The sequence below is a fragment of the Mirounga leonina genome, unplaced genomic scaffold (assembly GCF_011800145.1).
Source record: "Mirounga leonina isolate KUSES-001 unplaced genomic scaffold, KU_Mleo_1.0 Mir_94, whole genome shotgun sequence".
NCBI classification, from domain to species: Eukaryota; Metazoa; Chordata; class Mammalia; order Carnivora; family Phocidae; genus Mirounga; species Mirounga leonina.
Genome location: NW_023270855.1, coordinates 56,448,791 through 56,469,005, shown reverse-complemented (window position 1 = coordinate 56,469,005; position 20,215 = coordinate 56,448,791). Strand labels below are relative to the sequence as shown.

The following is a 20,215-nucleotide window of genomic DNA, read 5'->3' as shown; positions in this document are numbered from 1 at the left end:
GACTCCTCTGGGGACCTCCTGGGAGTGGGGTCCTGCGGGATGTGTCCCTCTGGGTCTGGCTCCTCTCACTGAGCACGGAGTCCTCGGGGTCCCTCCACGTCGTGTCAGGTGTCAGGGTCCTTCCTTTCTAAGCCTGGATCTTGTTGCCGCATGTGGACGGACCACACCGTGTGTATCCTTCACACGCTGAGGGATACTGGGGTGGCGTCCATCTGTGGTGGCCGTGCCCACAGGGTGCGAATATCTGTGGGGAGTCCCTGCTTTCACCTCTCTGCGGTAGATACGCAGGAGTGGAACTGCTGGGTCATGTGGGGACCCTGTGTTTAACTTTCCGAGGAAGCGGCCTCCACGGCGGCCACCCCAGCTCACGTTCCCGCCACCATGCACCATGCTTCCAGATTCTGTGCAGCCCCCTGGCCTGCGGCGCTGTGAACCGCGTGGTGCTCGAGAATCAGGCCTGAGCTTCTCACGGCAGCCACGTGGCCTGTCTCCGGTCCTCAGACAGCCTATGTTTATTCCTGCCCCAGGGCCTTGGCACTTGCTGTGCCTCTGCCCAGCTCCTAGGACCCCATTGCTCAGAGGGGTCCCGCCTGACGTCTGTGTCGAAAGTCTCCCCCAGAGCCACTCTCTGTCCCCTCACCCAGCTTTATGGCCTTGCTGGAACGTAGAACCATGCAAAACTATCTCCGTCTTCTTCTGTGTGTTCACTTCCTGTCTGTCTCCCCCTCCCTTGGCACTCTGCCATCCCCCCCAATGCCTGGCGAGTAGTAGGTGATCACTAAACATCTGTGAGGTCAACGTCTGGTGGTGCGTTGATCTCCCACTTAAGAGCGGCGGAAGTTTGAGCCACCAGGATGAAGGGAGTTGTCTGATGCAAAGGGGTGGGTGCTCCCTGGCGGGAAGGGCGGGGACCGGAGGCCCGGCGGCGCCTTTGTCATGGGCTGGGACAGACCAAATTTGGGCTCATGGCCATGGACAGGAAAGAACAGTTTGTACACTCCGTCAGTGGGATCCAGTTTACATTTCTATTGTCACCACGATCATGTGCTTGTTTGAGCAAAAGGCTACAGGAGGTGGTGATGTCCTAGCTACACATGAACACCCCACGGACCTGGAGAGTCGGGAGAACTGGGCTTGGGCCAGCGCAATACACCTGGAGTCAACAGCCAGAGTGTCGCTTACACGCGCGTGTGTGTGGTTAACTATGCTTCGTTCAGGTGCTGAAGAGCCTTGTGTGCCTCGAAGAGAAGGAAGCCTTTGAGGAAGGTCCCAGGATGACGGGAGAGTGTTGGCCATGTAGATGCTGAAGGAACAAGAGTTCCAGGCAGAGGGTGCAGCCTGTGCAAAGGTCCTGGGGACAGTGGCTGCCTGGTGTATTGGAAGAACAGCCAGAGGCCTGTGTGGCTGGAGTGGAGTGGGCAACAGGGGAGAGAAGGAGGAGGGGAGGGCGGGGACAGGACAGGGCAGGTCTTGCAGGGCCTGGGGGGCTGCGGGAAGGGGGAGCCCTGGAGGGCAGTTGGCAGAGGAAGGGCTAAGTTCATTTAAACTCTGAGTTTGGAAAAACGCTGTCACCAAAATGGTATTTATCCCCTTATCTGTGATGGGCCCTTCCTCTTCTGGAGTGCCTCAGATTTCAACCTCACACCCGTAAAGGAAGGCAGCACTTGAGAATGTTCACTTTACAGCTGGGGAAACCGAGGCTTGGAGTGGGGAGACGTGACCAGTGCGAAGTCACACGCCGGGCTGTGCCAGGGCCGGGACTCAGGGCCAGGGTTCGTGGCGTGATCAGACAGGCACGGGAGCTGCCGGCCCTTCCTCAAGCCCCCAGTGTGTTTTAAAGGCTCTGGAAAGCCCACAGCTGCTCCCAGACGCCGAGAGGCCCGCACTTTTTGACTGTGACGCCCGTGCTTGGTCAGGTCTGGAACCACAAGCGCGGGTCACGGGCCTCCACGTCCTACTTCAGTTTTTACCCAGGAGCCACATCCGTGTTTTCCTCGTGTGGAGAATACCTTCTGAGCAGCACCGAGTGCCAAGTGGGAACGCCTGGTCTGAGATGGGCTGCAGGAACGGCGTGTTCAGGGCGTGGGGGCGGGGCGGGGGGAGTCGACCAGGTCCCGAGGAAACTCACAAGCAAGCAAACAGCATTTTAAAGCTGGCAGTGGACGTGGTCTGAAATCCCACAAGATGTTCACTTATATATGTTTCTAAGAGAGGAGCAGATAAAACCAGTCAGCTTTCCTTGCTGTGTGGCCTTGGGTAACTTACTTACCCTCTCTGGGTAACTCCATCGAGGGCTGCTCCAGGGTGTCAGAGCAGATTGTCAGACGCATCGCCTGACGTCTGGCGCGTGGGGTGCCGTCCGTGCAGGGCAGGTATCACTGGCTTGTGCAGTAGGGTCGGGAGACTCTGCTGAGATGGGGTGTTTGTCGGTGGAGACAGAGCAGGGAGGCACGAAGGATTTCTGCTGCCCCTCGCCATCCCCAACACCACAATTAAGGGCACAAGGGGCCTTTGGCAGGGGCAGAGGAATAGGGGACCCCAGCAGGGGGGGCTTTAGCTGACTGGTCAGAGAACAGGGTCCAGACGCTGGAGATCACCCCAAACTACCAAGAGAGGGATCCTGGATCCTGCTGGGCCCCACCTCTGTCAGCAGCACAGGAATCAACGGGAAGCCTGATTCCAGGCCCGTCGCCGTTGGCTGAATATGCGGCTGCCTAGCTTGTGCCTCGGTTTCCCTATCTGGCAGATGGGGACGAGAATTGAATGTCCCTGCTGGGGGAGGTTTTTGGTTTGTTTGTTTGTTTGCTTCTTTGTTTTTTAAGTCAGGGTAAGCTTTTTAAATAAGTTTTTAATTTTAATTCCAATCTAGTTACCATACCGTGTTGGACAGGTTTCAGGGGTACAATATATAATGATTCAGCGGTCCCAGACGTGACTCAGTGCTTGTCCTGATACGTGTGCTCTGTGATCCTCTTCACCTGTGTCCCCCGCCCCCGGCCCCCTCCCCTCTGGTGGCCACCTGTTTGTGCTCTGCAGTCAAGAGTCCGTTTTCTGCCTTGTCTCTCTTTCCGCACCTCCCCCCCCAGCTTGTTTATTTTGTTTCTTCAATTCCACGAATAAGTGAGATCATATGATATTTGCCTTTCTCTGACTGACTTATTTCCCTGAGAGTGTTATACTCTCCAGCTCCATCCATGGTGTCCTCCTGGGGGAGTTTTGAAGATTAAATAAGTCAGTGGAGGTGAAACTTGCAGACCAGTCTAGTCAAAGAAATGACTCACTAGGTATTAACTATTGGAATGGACCATTTCACACGGAGCGGCCTTATCAACCCTCCCAGGAACTCCAGCTTGAGCCCCGCACCCTCCAGGAGCTGCCACCCGCGTCTCCCGGTGGTTTAGCCGCCCTTGCACTTGGCACAGCCTGAGGTTCTCCTCCTCATTTATTTGCTTACTTGGTCATGGCCTGTCACTCCCCCATTAGAACGCGAGTGCCATGAGGGCAAGGCCTTTTGTCCATCTTGGTCACTGCTGTGTCCCCCAGGAGGTGCTCAGCCATCAGTTCCCTTCAAAAGGAAAGGAATAAGGGTAGTGCAGTTCACATCCAATTTATGGATGCAGAAAAGGATGCTCAGAGATGTCAAGAACTCGCCGGATGACATACAGCTGGAAGTCAGCCGACTTTCAGTAAAGGCCCAGATGGTCAATATTTAAGACCTGGCAGGTCTCATATGGTTTCTGTCACATACTCTCCTTTCTCCTTTTACGGTCCTTTAAAAATTCACTAGGGTACAAAATGTACCCCCCCATTTTTATTATTGCCTCACCAACAGATCCTTTATAGACACTTTTTCTTTTCTTTTCTTTTTTAAGATTTTATTTATTTATTTGACAGACACAGCGAGAGAGGGAACACAAGCAGGGTGAGGGGCAGAGGGAGAAGCAGGCTTCCCGCCGAGCAGGGAGCCCGATGCGGGGCTCGATCCCAGGACCCTGGGATCATGACCTGAGCTGAAGGCAGTCGCTTAACCGACTGAGCCACCCAAGCGCCCCTATAGACACTTTTTTCTTTAATCCCTCTGCCCCATGAAGTTTTAATATCACAGGTATATATTTATTTATGTGCTGTATCTATATTCATATTTTGATGTTTTATACAAGAAAGAGTAAAATCTTTAGCTCCTCCATCCCCCCCAAGAACCGGTTTCATGCCCACTGAAAACAGATGGGTCCAGACCAGGGTCTCCCCACTTGGCAGCACTGCAGACGCTGGGCCGGGTCGTTCTCTGTGGGGGCGTCCTGGGCAGTTGGGGGGGGAGCTGAACGGCACCTGTGACCCCACCCACTCGGTGCCAGGAGCACCCCCAGTCGTGACGACCTACAGACGTCCCCAGATATTGTCCTGAGGGGCAAGGTCACCCCAGTGACGTTACTCTGTGCTAGGCACACAACTTCTTTGGCTTGACATCAGCTCTGGGAAATAGACTTTCTGAGGTGGGCCTCAGTTTACCAAACTCATCAGTTGGGTTGGTTCAATCAGATGGTGCGTGAAGCTCTTCACACAGTGAAACTCTGCAAATGAAAGCTGATGGCCTGGGGCCTGGGGCATTGTGGGGCATCGTGGGGCACCGGACATTAGCCGTCCTTTAGGCATTATCCACTCTGGGTACATCTGTTCAGACCAGAGGAAGGTGCACTTTAGGGCTGGCTGTCTAAGTAGATGGGAGGAGGAGGGGATTACCTGTGTCCATTCACTCCCGAGTTTTCATAGAAACATCCACAGGCCCTCAGCCCAATGGAACTTTCTATGCAGATGGTGATATTCGGCACCGTCCAGTTCAGTCACCACCAGTCTTGTGGGCTATTGAGAAGTCCTGAGATTCTAACTTAATTTCAGTTTAGGGGACGTAAATTTCAAGTCACATGTGCCTAGTGGCTCCCATACTGGACAGCTCGAGAAGGTGGGAGTTTTCAGGAGCCAAGTGACAGGCAAATGGTCAGCAGATGGATGAGAAATACTCCAAAGGTGAGAGGTAATTAAAATTAAGATGGCCTAATTAAAAGGAAGGACATCCTGACACCTGCCATGACGTGGAGGGACCCCGAGGACACTGGGCTCAGCGAGAGGGGCCAGACCCGGAAGGACACATCCCGCAGGACCCCACTCCCAGGAGGTCCCCGGAGGGGTCCCGTCCACAGAGATAGAGAGGAGAGGGTGGGAGCCAGGGCTGGGGCAGGGGGTGGGGAGTCCATGCTTCATGGGGACAGAGTCTCCGTGTGGGCAGATGGAACGTTCTGGAGACGGAGAGTGGGGGTGGTCTCAGGACAGTGTGAGTGTACTTCATGCCGCTGAGCTGTGCACTTAGAAACGGTTAAATGGTAAAATTTATGCTATGTATATTTAAGCACAATTTAAAAACTAAATTTAAAAAAATTTAATGAGATGGCATATAATTACAGCATCATTTTTTTAGAAACTACACTTATTTAATTTAAAAAAAAGCCTGGGGACTGTAGAAGAAAAAAAAGGGGACTATATTTAAAAAAAGCTTCGGCCCAATGAAGGGGGTCAGCAGAGAGCCACGGCTACCTTCGCACTCAGTGGTGAGAGACTGAGTGAGTTCCCCCCAAGATCAGAAGCAAGAAGGGACACTTGCTCTCAGCCCTTGTGTTCAGTATTGTGCTGGAGGTCCTCGCCAGAGCAATAAGGCAAGAAAAGGAAATCAGAGGCATACAGATGAGAAAGAAAAAATAAAGCTGCCCCTATTTGCAAAGTACATGATGGCCTGCTAAGAAAATTCCAAGGAATCTATACAAACGTAAATACCTCCTAGAACTACTGAGTGAGTTCAGTGGGGTTGCAGAATACAAGATTGACACACAGAACCCAGCCGCCGTTCTCCGTGCTAGCAACGGACAATTAGAGACCGAAATTAAGAACACAATGTCGTTTTCAGCCACTCCCCAAGCCTACCATTTTTTTTTTTAAGATTTTATTTATTTATTTGAGAGAGAGAGCATGAGGGGGGGAGGGCCAGAGGGAGAAGCAGACTCCCCGCCGAGCAGGGAGCCCGATGCGGGACTCGATCCCGGGACTCCAGGATCATGACCTGAGCCGAAGGCAGTTGCTTAACCGACTGAGCCACCCAGGCGCCCCAAGCCCACCATTTTTTGAATGTCGGTACATGCCAACCCTTTTACACGTATTATTAGCTGCTTCGGCGCCCTATCAAAGCCGGGGGGTGGGTTTTCCTATCTTCCCCGTTTTACTCTGAGGAAGTTGAGGCTCAGAGAGGTGGCATGGCCGCCAGCCAAGGTCACAGAGTGAATGAGCGAGGGGATAAGGGCTACCAGCAGGAGCCAGCCTTAGCCCAGGGCCATCGCTCTCAATGGGTGCAAAGTAGCAGCACCCGGGACAGAAACAAGGGAGATCGCACTGATAGTAATAAAGCGCCCCCCTCCGATTGGTGAAGTGCTGATGGTGAGCCCCCCACCCCGTGGGGCAGCGTGTTGCCTCCGTTGTCAGCTTTTCGGTTCAGAACTACCTCTGAGAGACGTGCTCTCGTTGCGCCCACTTCCCGGACGAGGAGACTGAGGCACAGGGAGAGGTGAGGCCCACAGCCCTGCCGCCCTGATTCCCGAGTGCCAGCACGCAGGCGGTGCCCGGGGGACACGCCCCCTTCCTGGGCAGCACCCGCGGGCCGGCCAGGCGCTGCTGCCTGCTGAGTCCGTGTGGGCGCCCGTTCGGCAAGAGGGTCCTGTGCCCGAGGCCTGCGGCCCGACGGCCGGCTGCCCGGGCTGGGCTCTTCCCAACGCAGGGGCCACCCGTGCCCAGCCGCGTGGTCATCCAAGCAGGAGTGGCTAGCGCCAAGGGGCCGCTGGCTGCCCAGCCCGGGAGCAGCCACAGGGCGTGGGGCCGAGCCGGGCACACTCCCCTCAGCTGCTGCCCAGCCGTGCCCGGCCCGTCGGTCACGACTGGGGCTGCCCCCATCCGCTCTTGCCGTGGGTGGGGAAACTGAGGCACGGGTCCTCGTCCTGGTGCTGTTGAGGGCATCCTCAACCTTGGCGGCCAGGAGGTGCTCAACACACAGTGGGTGCAAAGCCACAGGGCAAAGGGTGAGGGCTCGTGGCTGTTTTAGGGGGCACCAGCACATTACCTCCACGGCCTCCCGCAGCTGCCGAGGGCCCATCACCACCGAGGCTCCCGGAGCTGGGATGGGAACCCAGGCATCTGAGCCCAGAAGCCAGACGCGTCACGCACAGCCGCGTGGCGGATGTCTGGACGCTGGTGCAAACTAGCAGAAAATCAATCACCCTCCTGAGGGAGGAGCGCAAGTGTGCCGTGGGGTGGGCGCTTCTTCATTGTTTCAGCCTCGGTTTTCCTTGCCTATGAGATGGACCCAATAACGCTGCCAGGTGTGTGGCTCTCTTAAGGATTTTAGGAACATCGCAAATGGGAACAATAAAGCGCCCCACTGACGGTCATCTTCGGGATTTACACATAACACCAACAATAATAATAATGTGAAGGACATCCCCATGTATCCAGTTCGTGGTATCATCTCTTTACCACCCCTTGGTGGTGCTTGCACCCATTTGAAGGAGAGAACTGAGGCTCAGAACAGTTCAGCAACATGCCTGATGTCACACAGCGATTATGTCTGGCTTTGGGATGTGGCAGGTGGAAGGAGCTGATTCTCTTCCTTTGGCCTTTGATGGTGATTCCCACCACCTTGGTCTTTGACCTGAGAGACAACTCAGGGCCAGGGGTTCCATCTGGCTGGGCTTGGCCATGGGCCCCCCAACCCCTGCATCGGACATGGAGGGGGGTGCGGGAGGGGGGCTGGCGCTACTCGCCATCCAGGCCGCCAGAGCTGATAATGCTGAGCTCAGCGTCTGTCTGCTTCGCCCGTCTGCCAAGGAGCCTGATTATTTTTAGATAAGATGGAGAGGCGGGCGCCAGGGTGGGAGGGAGCCCCCAAGCCAGGCGGGTGGGTGGCAGTATAGAAGCTGCAGGGGGACGCCCCTCCGCCCCCTCCTGGGCGCCCTGCGTGACAACCCAAGACCAAGTGCTGGACCCCCAGGACTTCGAGGGCAGAGGCCGAGCAGAGGGGGCCTGAGGGCTCAAGGACTCATCTCTTTGGCCCTCAGTTTCCCCATCTGTAAAATGGGCATGATGGTGGCTCCTGCCTCCCAGAGTTAAGGCAGGTTGAATGAGTTACCCTCACGAGTTAGTAAGTGAGCTACCTTCATTTCATAAATGAGGAAACAGACTCAGGGAGGGGAAGATCTCCAGCCTGCGACTGAGCCAGCCCCTGCACACAGGTACTGCCACGTAGAGGTCCTGCCAGATGCCCATGACCCTGTGGGGCAGCAGCCAAGGGAAGGGGCCAAGCGGAGACCCCGGGGCCTGGGCGCGTTGGGGGCCACTTCTCCACGGCACTGCCCAGCCTGGCCCCAGCATGGTGTCTCCTCTCCCCCTGGGGTGGGGTTCCCTGCAATGTCACCACCTCCTCCTTCTCTCTGCAGACGCGGAGCAGAGCGGCAGTCCCCGGGCAGGGATGGGCTCCGACCAGGAGGACAGCAAGCCCATCACACTGGGTGAGTCTGGGGATGCTGAAGGAGGGGGGGACCCTGTGTGCTCTGCGTGGCCCTGCGTGGGCACCTCAGAGATTAATGGATTCATTCATCACAGCCATGCCATGGACAGGTGCTGCTGTTATTCCATTGTGTAGATGAGAAAGCCGAGGCTCAGAGAGGTTAAGGGGCCTTCCCAGGGGCACCCAGGAAGCTGGTGTTGGAACCCACAACCCTTAGCTCCCAGCATCCAGCCACTGAAGTGCTCACGCCACAAGAGAGGCCCCATGGGGCCCTGCAATCCCATGGGACATTCAATGGGTGAGCAAGGCGAGTCACTCCTATGTTGGTGGGAAGCGAGAGAGTCGGCCTCAGGCAGGGCTGGGAGCAGAGCCCTGGAGAACAGAAAGAATTCAGAAGCTGCAGAGGCCCTGCTTCTGCCCTGGTCTGCCCCCATAATCGCCCTCCTGGACCAGAGCAGTCACCTCCACCCTGGTCCCCTGGCTTCTGCCCTCACCATCCCCAGTCTGTCCTCCCTAAAGTAGCCAGAGAGCGCCTGTGAGCACCTGAGTCAGGTCCTGTCTTCCTCTGCTCACAGCCCTCCAGGGTTCCCACCTCCCTTGGGGTAAAAGTCCTCCTCTGACCCCCAAGGCCCTTCAGGATCTGTCCCTCTGCCCTCCCCTCCACCCTGTCTCTCCCTCACTCTCTCTGCTCCAGCCTCATGGGTTCCTAGCTGTTCCTCCAACAGTCCAGGCCCAGTCCCTGCCTCAGGGCCTTTGCATGTGCTTTGCTCTCTATTTGGACAGCTAACTGCTCTCTCTCTCTTTCTTTGGATCTCCCAGGTCTCAGCTCACATGCTCCCCTCCCAGAGAGATCTTCTGATCTCAAGCAGCCTTAGCCACTCTCAATGGCCACCTTCTGTTTTATTTCCTTCTGAGGAAGTTAGTGATTGCATATGTATTTGCTTAGTTGCTTAGTGACTGCACATGTGTTTATCTCTCCTAATGCAACGTCACCTCCTTGAGGGCAGAGGCTTTTGTCTGTCCTGATCACCATTGTGTCCTCAGTGCCTAGAATAGGACCTGGTACATAATTAGTGTTCAATAAATATTTGCAGAAAGCAAAAAAGGAGAGAGGGGGAGATGAAGCAGAGAGAAAAAGAGAAACTAGAGAGATGGTATAGCAGGGGCGAGGAGGGAGGAGAGATGAAAAGGAAGGAAGGAAGAATGGAAGAAAAAGCAAGTGGGTGAGGACATCCCCATAGGAAGGACCAGCACAGGGAGGCCGGATGGTTCCAGGAGGTTCACAGGCCCTCAGGCTGCTCACCACTGGCCGTCTGTGACCCTGAGTCCTCCTTGGCCTCCTGTGATCTCCAGGCGCCTGCCTCCAAGCCAGATGTTCAAGGCAGGCGGGGGCAGCGGCGCTTGGCCTGGTCCCATGGGGAGCTCCAGCGTCTGGCGGGGGGGAAAGCGCTTCCTCCCACCCGCCAGGGAGTCCCCTGGAGATGGAGCTGGGCGAGTGCTGCACAAACAGGAAACCCCGGTGGGGGGGAAGGCGGAGGGGCGTGCTGACACCAGCTGGCCATCTGGGTGGCAGGAAATGGCCATGGCCACTTCCCCTGGACACTGGGGGGCCATCACCCTGTCCTCCCCTGGACACTGGGGGGGCCATCACCCTGTCCTCCCAGGGATGTTGTGGCCCAGAGCCCCCCAGCATGGGGCTGGGCATATAATAATTGCACAGTAAATGGTGTTCACAAAGCTCATAACCAGGGAGGCTGGAGTTTCTGGACTGGTGGGGGCTTGGATCTCCCACAGCTGGGGAAACCGGGCACCAAGGTCAGCTCCCTGTGGCCCATGCTGCCCCCTGGGGGCCTGGAGAAGAACTGCTCTCACCACCCCAAAAAGCCTAGCGCTGCCCACCTGCTGGTTCTGACCCGGCTCTGACAGCCCTCCCTGGCTCCTTTCACTCCAACCCTGTTGGCCTCCAGCCCCAGGGCCTTTGCATGGGCCACCAGTGGGAATATTGTGGCCCTCAGGGAGGCAGCAAAACACCACGTTTAAGATCACCCCAGTCACAGCAACCAACACTTGCTGTTGTTGCCGTTTTCCAAATTTTAATGCATCCACTCCTCTTATCCACCCCACCTGGAGGTCTTGGTAAAATGTCACCCACAGCAAGGCCTTCTGAGGGTCCTTTGCGTGCAGTAGGTTACCTTTCCAGCAGGCTCCCCTAACCCTGCCTGCCTACCACTGCCTGACACGTGGCGCATTTGACTTCATGATCTTAAATATTTTTTTATTGTGGTTAAATTCACAGAACATCAAATGTACAGTTAGTGTGCAACCCCATCACCTCTATCCAGTTCCAGAACATTCCCTCTCCCCAAAAGGAAACCCCGTCCCCATCAGCCATCACCCCCATCCCTGCCCCGAGCCCATGGCCCCCACGAGCCCCCTTCCCGTCCGTGGATGAGCCTGTTCTGGACGTGTCACCCACGTGGACTCACACCCCGTGTGGCCTTCTGTGTCTGGTTCCCTCTCTGAGCGTCGTGGGCTTGGGGTCCGTCCCCGGGGCAGCGCGTGTGGGCGCCTGGCCCCTGCTCACGGCCGCGGGACACCCCCGTGCATGGATGGACCACGTTTTGTGTATCCGTTCATCTGTTGAGGGGTTGTTTCTAGTTTGGGCTGTTGTAAGTCACGCCCCTACGTGCATTCATGTACAGGGTTTTGTGTCTCATTGACATCACATGTCCACTGCCCACACCAGACAGTGAGTCCCAGGAGGGCAGCCACTGTGCCTGCCTCATTCCCAGTGTCTGCAGCGCCCGGCTCAGAACTGGACACTAGAGGCACTTGGTAAATGCTTGTTGAGCAAGTGAATCCTGCCCGTGTGGGCCCCTGGGGGCACAGCAGGCCTGCTCCCTGCTGTCTGAGGTCAGCCAGGGCTCCCGCCGTCTCGGAGACAACCTGTTTCCAAAGCCATAAAATGGGTCCCGGCCACCCCACACCAGAGAGAAGGGTCTCTCTTCCTCTGACATTAGGAGGAGTGGTTCTGGGGACACTGGGGATTTTAACTGCTGCAAGGGGGCCCTCCATTCAGCCTGTGGTTCTGAGCCGCTGCTGTTGGCCAGGCTCTGGTCTGGGCACTAGGGACACTGGGACCTGGGCACACAGAACCCCATCATCACAGAGCTCCCAGTCTGGAGGGGGAAGGATAAGAAGCTGCAGCATTGCATGGTGTAAGGAGTGACGCAGAAAGCAAGCCAGCCCCTCCTGGGCAGTTGATTCATATCTCTCAGCCGCCCAGATGACAGGGTACGTGGCCTCCGTTTCCGAGATTAGGGAGCAGGGAGGCTCAGGGATGGGAAGTGACTTGCCCAAGATCAGATCCGGGCAGCAGGGCCGAGATTTGAACTTGAACCCGGGTCCGGCCTCTACCTCCATCTTGCCACAGGGCTGCAGGGGGTGGACAGGGTGACCACTCCAGCCCCCGGAGTGTGGGTAGCCCAGGGTGTCGAGGAAGGAAACAGACCCAGTGAGCCCCATTTTCTCCCTGTTCCAGACACCACAGATTTCCAGGAGAGCTTCGTCACCTCCGGTGTGTTCAGTGTCACCGAGCTCATCCAAGTGTCCCGGAGTGAGTGTCCCCGCCCACCCTGTGCTGGGATCCAGTGAGGGGAGGGACTCCCACAGGGAAGGGGCACTGGAGAGGGAGAAGGGGCTTTGGGAGGGGAGGCTCTGAGAGAGAAAGGGTCTCAGGGAGAGGCGAGGAGCCCATCACCCTGCCCTGCTCCCCTCTGTCACCAAGCCAAGGTCCCTAGGAAGGGCGGCATCCAGGCCCTTCCTAGAACCCAAGGTCAGGGCAACATGCTCCTCCCCAGGAAACAGACTGCACATGGAGGATGGAGGGTGCTGGAAAACCTTCTGCCCCTGTGTCCTTTCCTGGGGCCTCCCGACCCCTCCAGGAGGAGACCCCAAAGGGCCCCACCCCCCTCCTCTCTTTGCCTCCTGTTCCCTTACCTTGCTAATGGACCTGCTGGGGACCCACTCCCCTGACACCCCCCACTGAATTCCACCCCAGGGAGTTCACCCTGACCGTCATCCTCCCTGTCCACATCAGCAGAGCCTGGCTTCAGGGAGCACTTGCAAGCTTGGCCTCCAGCTCTGCCTCACAGTGTGAACCAGCTTTCTTGCCGGCTTTGGTCTTCTGATCCATAGAACAAGGACAGTTTCAGCCAAATTGGGAACCAGGCCCATCAGGGAAGGGGTTCCCTTTCGGACTGGCCAGCCCCCAGATGGCTCTCCGCACCCTCCAGGGCACACTGCGCCCCGGGACCTTGCGCCCTCTCTCACTCTGCTCGCTCTTGCCCTCCGCAGCCCCCGTGGTGACTGGAACAGGACCCAACTTCTCCCTGGGGGAGCTGCAGGGACACCTGGCATACGACCTGAATCCAGCCAGCACAGGCATGAGAAGAACGCTACCCAGCACTTCCTCCAGCGGGTACGTGCCCTGGTCCCCGCCTCGGGGCATTCAACGACCCCTCCCCTACGTCCATCTGACCCCAGTGGTTCATTCCTCTCCCTGCAATGCCTGCTTTCAAGGTCCACCTGGTAAACTCCTACTGATCCTTCAAAACCCAGCCCCGAGTGCTGCTCTCCCCAGCCCTGGCACCCCAGTAAGAGTTCCCACAGCCTTGGGTCCTGTGAGCCCAGCCCTGGAGAGTGCACGAGGGGGTGGCCACTGGTTCTTGCTGCGATACGCTGTGCAACCTTGAGCTGGTCACACCGTGCTTGCCTGGGTTTCCCCATCTGTAAAATGGGACCGTAGTCCTACCCGGGGGCTCCGGGAGGCCCCGTGATTAGCCAGGTCCACGGGGTTTTAGTGCGCAGCCCGCTGGCTGCCGCCTGCCCTCGGCTGAGCCCCTCGCGCCTCGGCCCCACGCGTCCCATCGGAGCAGCGGGCAGGTGGAGACGCGGCCAGCCCGCGGCTCCCGCCGCGTCTCGCGAGAGCACCCTGCGCGCCCGGCCCGCTAGGGGCCGGAAGTTAGCTCAGCCTGCCCACACCCTCGCGTCTCCGTGGTAACCGGCCTGCGCTCTCCCTCCCTCACTCTTTAGGAGCAAGCGGCACAAATCGGGCTCGATGGAGGAAGACGTGGACACGAGCCCCGGCGGCGACTACTACACCTCGCCCAGCTCTCCCACGAGTAGCAGCCGCAACTGGACTGAAGACATGGAAGGAGGTGGGCCTGCGGTGGGGGCGGAGCCGGCCTCCGGGCCGGGGTGGGGTTACCGCGTGTGGGACTACATATCCCGGCAGGCACTGCGCGGGCCCCCAGGGGGCGGGAGCCGCGGGGGCGGGGCTGGAGCCGCGGAGCCTCCTGGGAATTGTAGTCGCGGGGGTGGTTCGTCGCTGGAAGTCCGGGCTCTCGTTCCCGAGCTTTTTGGTTCCGCTGAGGCCGCGGTGAGCGGAGACTGTCCCTCGTGCGACTTTCCTGCCCTCTGCTCGGTAAGGCCTCATCCCCGCGGCGTTCCCGAATGGACTCGGCAGCGCTTCTGATCAGCAGGGCGCTTCTTCCCGGGTCGTCCTCAGACCCTTATCTAGAGGCGCCCCCCCCCCCCCGGATCCTCGTGTTCTTGGGGGATTCTCATCCCCGCGGGGTCTTCGCGCGTGTGAGTCCAGCTCTCTCCGAGCCCCGTCGCTTTTCCCTCGGTGTCCTTTCCGGGGCGATCGTGTCCTCGCGCTTCTGTCTTCATTGGCCCTCCCCAGATCGGGCTCCTGCCCTGCAGGGGCACCGTGTCCATCGGCGCCCTTCTGTGCAGCGCTGGCTCCCCAAGGGCCTCCTCCAAAGGTCCCCCCCCTTGGGGTCCCCGTCTCCACCGCGATTCCCCTCCGAGGAATCCGAGGTTCTGCTCCGCAGCGGCCGGCCTCGGGGATGCTCGCGCACTGGTGTTCAGGGCGGCCTGCGCGCCTGCCTTACCCTGGGCACGGCGTCCCTGCTGACTCTTAGATCTTCAGCGGGATCTCTGCCCCGGATTTCACAAGCATCACACTGTCCAGACCCTTACCCCTTATCAGGGGCTCACCCCGCGGATTAGCCAGGGGTTGCCAACCTGGACTCGGGTGCACCGGCCCATACAGCCTCTGGTGAACCCACTTCTCTGAGCCTCAGTTTCCTCGTCTGTAAAATGGGGTTGTTAATACATGCACTACCCATCTGAGGTTGTTTTGGGGATTAAGTGAGTTAATGCATTTGGTGTCCCTAAAACAGACCTGGCACATAATACCCCCCCAATAAATCGTAGGAGTGGTTCGCTTGTGTCCTCCCCCTTTGTCCCTCCTCCCCATCCCCCAAGGGCCAGCTTTCCTATAAAACTCTGTCTATACAGAGTGTCATACCTCCAGGATTCCTGGAAAGCAGTATAACATTACAGTTAAGAGCAGGTTTAGATGGAAGAGAGACTGGGGTTTGAAATCCACCTCAGCCACTGGCTCGCTGTATGGACTGTGTAACTTTGGGCAGGTGACTTGACTTCTCTGAGCCTCAGTTTCCTTATGTCCCAAATGGGATTGATGAGCTAACTGTTCTCTCCTGGAGTTGGAAGGAGGAAATGGTAGGACGTGCCTAAAGCAACTCTCTGGCACATGATAAGTGCCCAGGACACAGTTCATTGTTTGTGTCTTTATACAATTCCCATCTCTATGAGTCAGTCTCTAACTCATCTGGTTGTACATTCGAGCCCAAGGGTCCTCCCTCTTCTACTATGTTGGCTTTTGGAGCCGGTACCTAACTTTGGGAGGATCTATTTATTATAGACTCTAATTTATGGGTCAGAGTGTCTCTGTGGCTCTCTCTGTGCATTCCCCATTTCTGTCAGCCTTGCCTCTACAAAAATCCTGTATTTAATAAGCTTTAAGTTTGATTGTGAGAAACAGAAAACCCAAAAGGACAGGACATTTCTCCCGAAAGTAAATGTTCAGCCATCGGCAACCCTGGACATGTATGTTGTGCAGGACTTAGGCTCCTGCCTTATGCTCCAGTGAATATGGTTTTCTTTCCCACCTCGCGGTCCAAGACAACTGCTGGAGCTTCAGCCATCATGTCTACTTTCCATCCAGGAGGAAAGAAGGGTCAAATATGAGCATGTCCTCGCCCTTTAAGAATAATTCTCAGAAGATGCACTTACCTCTTCTGCTTATCTCTATGCCCCTGAGTTGGTCTTGTGGCCACACTCTGCCCCGAGGGACTCTGGGAAATGTCTTATTTTCGGCAAGTATGTGCCCGTCTCAAATTTAAGGGTTCTGCTACTAAGGAAGAAGGGTAGAGCAGGTGTTGGGAGACCGTTAACTTCTGCCCTGCAATTTACTGGTTGGGAAGCCGAAAGCACTCCTCGTTGGCTCCGTGATTGACGAGACTACGGATAAGCTATGTACTACCTAGAGGTGAGGACAGCCTCTGTGATGTAGGCACAGCAGCCCTGAGAGGAAAAATTATAGCCTCAAGTCTATGGATTAGAAAAAGAGAAGGGATGGACGTAAAAAACGTAGCTTTCAATGCAGGAAGCTCAAAAAGGAAAAAAAAAAAACTAAAAGGAAGGAAATGTTCTCGAGAGTCACTGGACTGGAGCTGGGTCTGAACTTCCTGCCTTGAGCATGAAGTGGTGGCCGTGGGGGAGGGGAAGGAACCCACACCCGCTCCTGTTGTGTGCTGGGGAATCGCGGGTCGCAGGGGAATGTCAGAGGGGATCTGTCCCCTCCAGCCTCTGTTGGTTGCCTTGGGTGATGGCAAACTCGCTCCCTCCTGCGGGACCCTCGGTATAACCCCCACCCCCCATCCCCGCTGTGACCCCCACTGTGTGGCCTGTCTGGGCCCCGCAGGAGCTCCCAGCCTAGTGGGAAGATGGATTCATCTCCTCCCCTCTCCTCTTCCTCTTCCTCCTCCTCCCCTCCCCCTTCTGCCCCTCCCTCTCCCCTTCTCCTCCTTTCTCTCCTCCCTCCTCCGCCTTTGCCCCTCCTCCCTCTCCTCCCCCTCCCATCTCCTCCCCCCTCCCCCACTTTCTCCTCCTCCTGGCTTCCTCCAGCTTCCTGTCTAGACGGCCCCCAATTAGCTGCTCATTAAGGGGGCTAAGCTGATTAGAGCACTCTTCCCTTCCTCTGCTCTGGCCACAAGGGCAGTGCTCAGCTAACAGCCCCGCAACCCCAGCATCTCTTACCTGGGGGGGGTCGTGTCAGCCCCACCCAGGCAGCATTCCCACATCCACACCTCTCAGGCCTTTGCCCTCTCTATGCCCAGGTAGGAGTGCCTTTTCTCCTCCTGGCCACCCCCTCCCGAGGCCTTCCCTGATTACCCACCCATGGGGGCCAGAAAGGGGCACCCTCTGCTCGGCTGCCAGACTGCTTGGTTCTTGCTGCTCCTGGGGCCCTCCAGCAGGGCGTGTAGGCCCCCCCACATGCAGTTTTGATCCAGGGTGAAGCAGGCGGCTCCCTTCTCTCTGTCACGTGTCAGGGGGGCTTTGTCCACCTCTGTGGAACTCGGGGGCGGGCAGGAGGGGTGCAGAGCGTGGCCGGTGGAGGTGCGGTGGTAAGAGTCAGCCCCACCAGTTCTCTGCTCCGTGGCCTCCAGCCTGTGACCTCCCATCAGGCGCCAGTGTCCACATGTGGGGGTGACTCCTGTAAGCCCTGCGCAGGGCAGCTGCGTGCCTGCCCACGACCTTGCAGAGGGCCCTCACCCGGGCCGCTCTGCCCCCAGGGGACTCCAGGCAGGAAATCCAGGTTGTCACCGCTCTGGGGAGGGGCTCCCAGCACCGAGGTGGTGGGGCCAGGGAGGCAGTACATCCCCACAGTGCCCCGCACGCCCCCGCGGAGAGCCACTGGGCCCCACGTGCCCTGCATCATGCAGGCTCACCAGATGATGGCTGGTCTTGGCAGAGCGGCACGCCCCCACCCATCACTCCGCCTGCACACACCGCAGGGGGCCAGCCCTCGCGCGCGCCCACTGGGGCCAGGGAGCCCCAGACAGTGGAGCTGGGACGGGCTTGTGTGTTGAGCAAGCGGATGCACATGCAGGTGGGTCCACTTGGTGGAGGATGTGCTTAGACAGGTGCCAGACGGAGCGGGGAGGCGGGGGACGCGAAGGGGGGGCTGCAGGCTTGTGTGCTCCGTAAAGGTAGCCCTTCTCAGACGGGACACAGACCGGGCGCCCGGATGGGAATACAGGTAGACGTGTTGAGCAGCAAGATGCCTGCTCGGACCCAGGGGTGGAGGCCATACCAGCAGCGTCCTAACCGGACGGCAGCTACTCAGGGGCATTGCAGGCAAGTCTGCTGAACCACTGAGGGATGCCCGGATGTGGGAATTCACACTCAGGGCCTCCGGGGGCCTGCCCAGCAGCACGGAGGGCTATTCTTTCTTGCAGGGCCTGGGGTCAGGCTCCCCCCTCCCTCCCGCCTGCCCTGGTTCCCCCAGGCCCCATCTCAGGAAGCTCTAGAAGGGCCTGTAGAGATGCGCTGGGGGGCAGGGTCCAACCAGGCTACTGCCATCCAGGACAGGCTGTTCTAGGAAATCCTCCTAAGTGAGCGTCTCCTGGCCCTAACCTCGTTCCCTCGTTCCCACCGCAGCCCCATGGCAGCAGGGATCCTGCACTCGCGCAAGCACACACACACAAACACACACACACACAGCCCCCAGGGCCGGCTGCCTCCCTGCTGACCACCCCTGTCCCATCAGCCCCTCCTGTTCCCTGGGAAAGCTTGGCTGCCAGGACCCGCTGACCCAGCTCCCAGGACTCACTCACTCACACCGCGTGTGTTCAGGGCTGGCGACCAGGGTTGTAACAGCAGAACCAGCTGACTGCCCTAATGGCCATGGGGGGCTGGTTCCCAGATCTGGTTCACCGAGGCCAGCAGAGGGACCACGGGAAGCAGGACCCAGCAGCGTGGCTGAGGGAACACGCCCCCCCATCACGGGGCACGCGCGACAGGAGACCCCAGAAACCATGACAGGAAGCCTCAGGAGGGAGCGGCTCTCACCAGGGCGACTCTGCCCAGGGACCTCTGTGGTTGTGGCCCGGGGGGCTCCTGGCATGGGGGTGGGGCATGGCAAGGATGCTGCTCGGCCTACAGCGTGCAGGATGCCCCCCCCCAGGGGAATGACCTGCCCTGACGTCAGCGGTGCTGGGTGGGAGGGAAGGCACACCCCTCACCATGTCTGAATCCACTCTGAGTCTCAGTAGGTGTGTGTCACTCTAAATTATATATATATTTTTTAAAGATTTATTTATTTATTCATAAGAGACAGAGAGAGAGGCAGAGGGAGAAGCAGGCTCCCCGCTGAGCAGAGAGCCCGATGCGGGACTCGATCCCAGGACCCTGGGATCATGACCCGAGCCGAAGGCAGACGCTCAACCATCTGAGCCACCCAGGCGCCCTCTAAATTATATTTTTAAAATAATTTCTAAGCATATCCATCTGCAGGCCCCACATCCCTGAGATTCTGGTCGCCGGGGTGGAGCCGGACCCGGAACTCTGCACTTGTCACTCTCTTCCCGCACATCTGGGGGACGGCAGGGGTGGGGGTGCCAGATGGAGGGTGCAGGGGGCTCGCCTATTTCTGAAGGGCCCCCGTGTGCCCAGCAGAGGCGTGGTCTGCCCCCATCGGGACAGTTGGGACACTTGTGCCACGGTCTCTGCAGAGTCTCCGCGGGCCCGATGTACACGTCATTCATGGAGGGAGGTGCCGGGGGCTGAGCTGGAGGCTGTCAGGGTACCGGAGGGCCAGGGGTGCCCCAGGCAGCTGGGGAGGTGGTGAGGCCCCTCTGCTCAGGATTGCCGCAGGTCAGGCAGGTGCCGGGCCCTGGTCTAGCAGCTGTAGTCTTCTGTCTCCCTTTATCCTCACGATGGCCCCATAGGGAAGATTCTGTTCCTCACCCCGGTGAGGATGAGGTCTGCACGCGCAGAGCCACTCAGGGCCTTGTCTGTGTCCTGCCAGCTCACCTCTGCCCGATGGGGCTTTTGAAGGGACCCTGCGGCCTTCTCTCCAGAGCCTGGCGGCCCCCGGGGCCTAAGGCAGCCCCGAGCGGACCTGTGTCTGGAAGGAGAGAAGGCGGGGGCCAGGCTGTGACGCCCAGGGGCCTCTGTGGGCACCAGGCTCCTCGTTCCATGGGCCACATGACCCCGTGCGGCCCCTCTCTGTGCTCAGAGCCCCAATTCTCTGTGCTCGGAGCCCCAGCGTGCAGCCCCACCGCGGACAGTGGGCTCCCAGGCCCTCGGCCCCGGGGTGCTGGAAGAAGGAAGGGCCAGGATCTGATGCCTACAGCCCTGTGACCCTCTGGCTCCTCCCACGCAGGCATCTCGTCCCCGGTGAAGAAGACCGAGATGGACAAGTCTCCGTTCCACAGCCCGTCTCCCCAGGACTCACCTCGCCTCTCCAGCTTCACACAGCACCACCGGCCTGTCATTGCCGTGCACAGCGGTGAGCACGGGGGCCCCGGGCAGGGAGGGCAGCTGGGCCCTCTGACCAGGCCCCCCTCGGCCAGGGACGTCCCCCAGGCCATCTGACCATGAGTCCTGTCACCGTGGCCTCCCGGCCAGGCGAGAGAACCTGCAGGTGTCGTGGTACAGAGCGCCTGGCCCTGACTCTGT

General features: G+C 58.4%; 1 protein-coding gene across 4 annotated transcripts in view; it reads left to right on the top strand.

The window, feature by feature from the left end:
- The window catches only part of NFIC (nuclear factor I C), a 69,047-nt gene that overhangs the window by 34,173 nt on the left and 14,659 nt on the right, over positions 1-20,215 (top strand). For all 4 annotated transcript variants that reach the window (XM_034997465.1, XM_034997467.1, XM_034997466.1 and 1 more), the window contains exons 3-7: positions 8,529-8,600; positions 12,141-12,215; positions 12,956-13,079; positions 13,694-13,818; positions 19,920-20,045. In XM_034997465.1, coding sequence (XP_034853356.1) covers positions 8,529-8,600; positions 12,141-12,215; positions 12,956-13,079; positions 13,694-13,818; positions 19,920-20,045 — 522 coding nt within the window. The remainder of the gene's footprint in view (positions 1-8,528; positions 8,601-12,140; positions 12,216-12,955; positions 13,080-13,693; positions 13,819-19,919; positions 20,046-20,215) is intronic.